Genomic DNA, 7,745 nt, shown 5'->3' with positions numbered 1-7,745 from the left:
ATTAAATAATTCAATTTTTTGTGTAAAACCATTGTGACACATCAGATTTACAAAAAAATATATATATACAATGGTTGGAGAGGCTCTAATCCACGTGAGAAAAAAAAATATATAAGGAAAGAAAATATATACATATATGGTGCTTTCTCTTTCCCCGCACAAACATGAAACCAAAAACTTTTCAAAATTAGATATATACAACACTTCTCCTCAAGTGTCATCTTTTGTAAAATTACTCTTAACCCCTACTTTTTCTTTGAAAGACAAATACATTTTGTAGAACTCTAACTAGATGAATAAATTATAGATTAAAAATTCCTTAATATAAATTTAAAAAAATAAATATTTGATTTATTCACAGCATAGATAATACTGTATTTGTATAGTTTTATGAATTATTACTTTATAAATTTAAATTTATGGAATACGGGAACAAATAATTTTCGATTTATGATTATTTTCTTTTGCTCTCTCCATCCAATTTTGGAGAATTTTTAGTTCCTGTTTATGAGGGAAAGAGAAAATACCATGTATTTTTTCTTTTTTTTTTTCCTTTTCATTTATGTCATGTAAGAGATGACTCTTTCTTTTTTTTAATTCTGACGTAGCTTACCCAAAAAGATTCGAATAGATAGACAATGCGAAAAAGAAAACACCAAAACTCTACGAATCTGATATGGCTAAACTACGTCAGAATTAAAAAAAGAAAGAACCCTTACATGGTATAAATGAAAAGAAAAATATATGGAAAGAATATATATATATATATATATATATATATATATATATATATATATATGGTGCTTTCTCTTACCTCTCACAAAGAGAAAACTAAAAACTCTTCAAAATTAAATATATACACAACACTTCTCCTCAAGTGTCATCTTTTATAAAATTACTCTCAACCCTTACTTTTTCTCTAAAAGACAAATACTACTTGTTCTCCAAAATTAGATATTTGAATTTTACCTTTATTTCAAAAAAAAAAAAAAAAAAACAGAGACATATTCGCATTTTACCGATATTTCAAAAAACGCTACACTTATAACCAAAAATAGCATTATAGTACACTTGTAAAGGCAATTGTATCATTTCATTTATTTGGAAATCAATTTGAGTATTAAGGTATAAAACTGTAGTATAAATGCCACATCCTTTCAAAATTACAAAGTCTAATAAATAAGAGAATTATGAAAGATATTCCCACCATATAAAGCACTTTTGTAGTGCACTTACTATTATTGTCTAAAAAAAACATAGAAAAACACACTTGTTCTTCAAGCACAAAAAAACTCAAACTTCACAATTATCAAAAGATACTTACAATGTAATTATGTTTAAGTGTAGTGTAAGAGCATTACTAGTATGTTTCTTTTACTGTACCTGTTTTTATTTTTTGAAAATCAAAAACAATTTTCAAAAATGTTTTTTGAAAACAAAAATGGCTGATTGGATATTTCAGGTCAGGGTAAGGGTCATAAGAGTCATTGTACTAGGAGTAGTAGAAATCTGAAGAAAAGAGCATAGGAAGGCGGATGGTGTGTTCTCAGTTTCCACTTTTCTTCTGAGTAATATCATATCTTTCTTCTCAATTTCCCTTTTGTAATTTTTTCTCTGCAGAAATCTCTGTCTCTCTTCGCTCTCTCTCCTCTGATCCGTCATGTTTGATAATCTCCAGATTCCAACATCACTCTCTGCTTCAGGTATGTAAATTTCTCTATCATCTCTCTCTCTCTCTCTCTCTCTCTAAGGCTCTCTCATTCTGTTCTCCTTGACTCCCTCAACTCTGTTTGGGGTTTCTGATCTCTCTTACTTCACTCACTTTTGTTCAGAATGAAAATGTACCTATTTTTAAGTTTCCTTATTTGATGTACGGATTGGATTCCAATGTCGAAAATGGAAACTACTCATTTAGATTTTGATTTTCTGGATCTTAATTTTTCAGATACCTGATGTCTAAAAGTTGCATATTGTTCGTATGCTAATGTGCATTCTAGGGGTGTTTAATGTCTCACATTTTGCTTTTACATGTGAATGACGAACTGGGCATGTTTGCTTTTTGTGATTTAGGCAATCCTTGTCTTTTATTTTGGATCTAGGAAGTTGAATGTGGCATTTACTTTTCGAATCTTTGTTCTGTACTGTTTTTTTTATAAAATGGGATGGTCGATTAGGGTTTATTTTGATTCATTGTTCTTGGTTGGCTGGAAATGGGATCTTAAATGCAGTTCCTGTATATGAACGAGACTTCTGTTTATTATAGCAACATAAAGGGGGATTTTCAATTTTCTTGCATTTGACATTGGGATTCATTAGCTTGATTTCAGATCTATGGTGTGTACTGTATCACTTTCTCATAATTTAGATGTTCTCTGTCTGTCTGCTTGTTTTGGTACATGTTATCGAATCAATAAATTGTTGATATTGATATACATGATACTCCTTTTGGTTATCTGCTTTTTAGGGGATACTGGATTCTTAGTTATTCTGTAGTAGATTGAGTTGCAATGCTGCAAATATCAGCACAGCTGGTGTACCATAATATGTGTTGATTTGTTGGACTTGCCAATTTCGTTAGTGCTGTCTATAATTTTTTATAATGGCATTTATACATGGACATTTTTCTGAACTTTCTAGCTAATAAATAACCATGGTTTTTATTAGATTTCCATGTTTTGTTATAAAAGGGCTCTGAAATTGCATCAAGACGCTTATTTTGTTACACTCTTGATCAAGTATGATTACTCCGGAATTGGGTGCGCTAAGTTGAGCGTTTGGACTCTTTTAAGCTGGTATAGTTGGAGGTTCTTGGGGCAGTGCTTTGTGTGCTCTTGTTGTTTGGTTTCTCTTGCAGTCATTCAAGTCAGCTTAATGGGTTCCCGATTCCCATCCCATCAGTTGAGCAATGGCCTTTACGTATCAGGCCGGCCTGAGCAGCCAAAAGAAAGGCCTCCCACAATGAGCTCAACAGCCATGCCCTACACTGGTGGCGATATAAAAAAGTCTGGAGAACTTGGAAAAATGTTTGATATTCCTGTGGATGGCTCCAGGTCAAGAAAATCTGGACCTATAAGTAATGTTCCTTCTAGAACTGGATCATTTGGTGGTGCTGCTTCTCATTCAGGCCAATTGATGCCTAATGCTGTGAATAGGGTTGGTTCGGTATCTTCTGGTGGGGTTCCTGGTTCAGCCTCATTAAAGAAAACCAATTCTGGGCCTCTCAATAGACATGGTGATCCAGTGAAGAAGTCATCTGGTCCTCAAGGGGCAACCTCTGTTTCACGGCAAAATTCTGGCCCTCTTGCTCCTGTCCTCCCCACAACAGGTCTCATCACATCTGGGCCTATTTCTTCGGGGCCACTGAATTCATCGGGGGCTCCTCGGAAGGCATCCGGTCCGTTGGATTCCACAGGATCAGTCAAGCTACACAGTACTTCTATAGTTCATAATCAAGCCGTCACTAACCTTAGCCAAGAGGAAGAATATTCCTTCCGCAAGAGCTTCCCGAAGCCTATCCTTTGGTCGATGATTCTGCTGTTTGTGATGGGTTTTATTGCTGGAGGTTTTATCCTTGGAGCTGTTCACAATCCCATTCTTCTAATTGTTGTCGTAATTCTTTTTGGTGCTGTTGCTACAGTATTTACCTGGAATACTTGTTGGGGAAGAAGGGCTATTACCGGGTTTATTGCCAGTTATCCAGATGCTGAGCTTAGAACTGCAAGGGATGGCCAATTTGTCAAAGTTTCTGGGGTACGTAACGTCTTGAAGAATGCTGAAACAGTGTTTCTATTGTGATTCTGCATGTTTTATCAGTAGCATGCTTTTATTGTTCATTTCCCCCAAGTTCTTTAATTAGCTTGATTTCTCGACTAGTGATGTCTTTTTATCTTGGAAAGGTTATAGCTATTTAATTTATTTATTTTTAAATAATAATTGTGAATTTTTTAGCAGAATTTGTTAGGTTTCAAAAGTAGTAGATTGAACATTTGTTCAATGGAAATCTGGAATCAGTTTTGTTGGATGTCTTGAATTCTATGGAGTTGAAACCATGAACGCTTTGACATGATTTTAATTTTAATTTTTGTTTTACCTAGGCGTGCCCAAAAAAATGTTGGAATCGGTACCCGTTCTGAACCGAACCAATTGTATTGTTATATATAGATATTTTATACTTGCATGTGCTTGTCCTATACTGCTTAGAGATTGATCTGGTTTTTTCTTATGTTCTTTAAATTGCATCCATTTGTTTGTTACACTTGCCTATGAGTGTCCTAACAATGAAGGGCTGTAATTTCTTGAAGGTGGTTACATGTGGAAATGTTCCCCTCGAGTCATCGTTCCAGAAGATTCCTAGATGTGTTTATACATCTACAAGTTTATATGAGTACCGAGGATGGGACTCAAAAGCAGCCAATGCCACACATCGCCGCTTTACTTGGGGTCTCCGATCACTTGAGGTGAGAAAGATTTTATTCTTCATTAAATATCCGGATGGTTACGAATTTTTAAAATCGTTTCTTTCAACCATTGAAGTGGATGTTTTTAGTCAAGTATGCCGACTTCTGAAAGGTTTCATGCATGTACATGACTTAGGAATGATTTTTCTTTTCTTTTTGTATTACATCATATTCTTTTTGAATTTTGATTTGTATAAACCTCACTTGGACATGATTTTGTGATTCAAATTGTCCAAATTTACATTGGAAACAACTCTCTGAGTCAACTGTGTCGGAAGAAAGTTGAAGATGCGTGTCAAAGTTGTATGTAATTATTAATGAGCCAGTTATGTTCAGAGGAGTGAAGTTAACAGGTTTCCTGTACTCACCAACTCTTGAATGTAGTTTTGTTGGTTTGAACTTGTCTGGACCTTGTCCAGGTGGTGACAGCGTTTTTGTGAGTGGATGAATGTCTCTCAATGACTACCATCCGGACCTTAAAATGAGTGCATCATTAACCACATATACTTCTTTCTAGGGTATGCTCTTGAGTCCTCGTTCTCATTTAAGTTTTGGCTTGTTATTATGGTGAATGCATGAATGAAAGGTGAAGGTAGTTGCTGTTATATTTCTGGCTATAATCAGTCACAAGGTTTTCTGATTTGACATATTCCACCTTTTTTTATTGCTCTGTCATGGAAAGAAGCATATTTACATATTATGAATTTCTTCACACAGGCGTATATAATTTTGCCGGCTTGAAATATTTTCTCTGTATAATTGCAGAGGCATGTGGTTGATTTCTACATTTCTGACTTCCAGTCTGGGTTGAGGGCATTGGTTAAGACTGGCTATGGTGCTAGGGTGACTCCATATGTGGATGAATCTGTTGTTGTTGACATCAATCAGTCAAACAGAGACATGTCTCCAGAATTTATCAGATGGTTGGGAGAAAGAAACCTCTCAAGTGATGATCGTATAATGCGATTAAAAGAAGGGTAAAAAATTCAACCGTGTACCAAAATCTTCTTAGTTCGTTTAAGCTTAATTGCATGCTTATGTAGTGTAATATTGCAAAGTGAAAGCTTAATCAAAACTAGCAATAGAAAGAACAACAGAGTATATTATTACCTAAATGGTAGATATGGGAAAGCTTTTGCCTCTGAAGAATTCCTTTCAAATTGAAACTAGCAGATGTTTTTGGATTAAATAATGAAGTGACTAGCTTGATGAAATATAATATGTTTTTGCTAATTTTTTAGGGATGTTTGTTCATTAATGGTGAAAACATATTTACATCTGATGCTTTTTCGTTGTTTCTTTTTTCCTTTTTTGCCCCAAAGAGGAGAGATATTTTTAGATATTTTATTGGCTATTCAAACTCTTCTTGCTTGTGTGGTGATTGACGACAATAGGTATATCAAGGAAGGTAGCACTGTGAGCGTAATGGGAGTTGTCCAGCGGAACGAAAATGTGCTGATGATTGTTCCTCCACCAGAGCCAATCCCCACTGGGTGTCAGTGGGCTAAATGTATTCTTCCTGCAAGCCTCGAGGGCATTGTTTTGAGATGTGAGGACAGTTCAAAGATTGATGTCATTCCGGTGTAGCAAGCATTTCGAAGTTCAAATTCTTGACGGTTTGCTGCTTTGAGATTAAATTTGTCGAATAGTTTTGATATGGTGGTGGTGGTGGTGGTGGTGGTGGTGGTGTCATTTTTCATTTCACCAGATGTATAGTTTTGTGATTTTTTTCCATCCTTATTTTGGCTCAGAAGCTTTTGTAATGGGGTTGGTGTGATTATTATAGCAAGTGGGAACTTGATTGGTTAAATGAGGGGTTTGAGGATTGGGTTTTATGTTTAGGATTGTTTGAAATGATTTGAGTAATTTGTGTTTGTTCTTGTCGAAGGTGGTGGTATCAAGTAGTCCTCAAGTGCTAAGTGGTTACCGGTTTCAGTTGTTTGAGATATGACTGCTTTTGGGCCGTACTCTGAAATTAACTGTCTCAAATTTGATGTGGTTGAGATGAGGAATGCTTTGCAGAGATGCCTTTTGCTTTGGCTTTTGTGGGAAAGAAATTCATGCTTGGGACTGTGTCTAAAAAAGTTAGTTCAGACCCACAACTACAATATTAGGTTTTGTACTGTGCTCAAACCTTGTATATATATGTGTGTATATATATATATATATATTAGTTATTGGATATATAAATTATATTGATATCTGGGAAAAGATTAAAAAACTAAAAAGAAATTTGTAATATAATATGGCAGATAATTTATTGACATAAAACCTGAAGGACTGATCCTAATGAGGTACCGTTAAAATTTTGATACTAAATAGGTTATTTAAGGTTTTAAAAATATAGATATGTGGGGAAAAATTAACATGGTAGAAAAGTAGTATACTACTGATAGATTAGGTTCTAAAATGAACAGAAACGGAATGACCGATACCAGTTGGTTTTAGCCCGGGGGGTGGCTAGACACTTATTTGGTTGGAAGGAAAGAAAAAGGGTGGAAGGAAAGTAGAAAGGAATAAATAAATTTCTAACGTGATATAAAGAAAAAAATGATAGCTTCAAAAATTTTCATCGACCGAAGATAGGAGAGAAGACAAGTGAGCCTATTATAGAAGTTTTAAATTACTACATCACCCTTCATAAATATTTAATAAATTCCATAAATAAGGTAAGGGGGGTGTTTAAGGATAAAAAGAACTTAAAATTTTATCTTTCCTTTTATCGTACATATCAAATTACTTAATCTATCATCCTTTCTTCTTTCCTCAGCCAATAGGAAGGCCTCAATTAGTTTTTATTTCTTTATATTATATCCTACCTAAAATTTTTATTTCCTTCCTATTATCACTCCAGTCACAATTAATTTTTATTTCTTCATATTATATCCTATCTAAAATTTTTATTTCCTTCCTATTATCGCTCCAGTCAATATAAAGGCCCCAAAAATTGTATTTCCTTATATTATAACTTTCAAAAAAAAAATATTTATATTATAACATTCCTAAAAATGTTATTTCCTTCTTATTAGTAAACTCTGTCCAATAGAAATGCCCCAATTTTTTTTTTTATTTCCTTATATTACAATCTCCTTAAAAATTTTATTTGTATCGATTATTAGACCATAACCAATAAAGATTTAATAGGGACCAAAAGATTTCTATCATTATCTTACCTCTTTTTTTCTCTCCCTCTCTCAGCTCCTCATTCACGTTTCTTTTTTCTCTAAAATTTGTAAAACTTTCCATATTCTTATTTTAACTTTTTCTTCTTCTTTTTTCCTTCTTATT

General features: G+C 34.0%; 1 protein-coding gene across 2 annotated transcripts; it reads left to right on the top strand.

Annotated features, from left to right (window-relative positions):
• Window positions 1-1,545: 1,545 nt before the first annotated feature.
• LOC132279532 (uncharacterized membrane protein At1g16860-like) lies at window positions 1,546-6,460 on the top strand. Of its 2 annotated transcripts, none has more exons than XM_059781527.1 (5): window positions 1,546-1,703; window positions 2,688-3,750; window positions 4,302-4,457; window positions 5,223-5,434; window positions 5,852-6,460. In XM_059781527.1, exons 2-5 carry the CDS (start codon window positions 2,872-2,874, stop codon window positions 6,042-6,044), a joined length of 1,440 nt encoding a protein of 479 aa, XP_059637510.1. In that variant the 5' UTR covers window positions 1,546-1,703; window positions 2,688-2,871; the 3' UTR covers window positions 6,045-6,460. The 2 variants fall into 2 exon arrangements, with proteins under 2 accessions (XP_059637510.1, XP_059637509.1); XM_059781526.1 differs by having other exon boundaries at window positions 2,665-3,750.
• The last annotated feature ends 1,285 nt before the right edge of the window (window positions 6,461-7,745 follow it).

This window comes from Cornus florida, unplaced genomic scaffold, assembly GCF_030987335.1.
Source record: "Cornus florida cultivar Cherokee Brave unplaced genomic scaffold, ASM3098733v1 CherokeeBrave_3.0.0_Hap2_Chr10, whole genome shotgun sequence".
Lineage (NCBI taxonomy): Eukaryota > Viridiplantae > Streptophyta > Magnoliopsida > Cornales > Cornaceae > Cornus > Cornus florida.
Note: the sequence above shows the minus strand (reverse complement) of the source record. Positions and strands in the feature narration are given on the sequence as shown.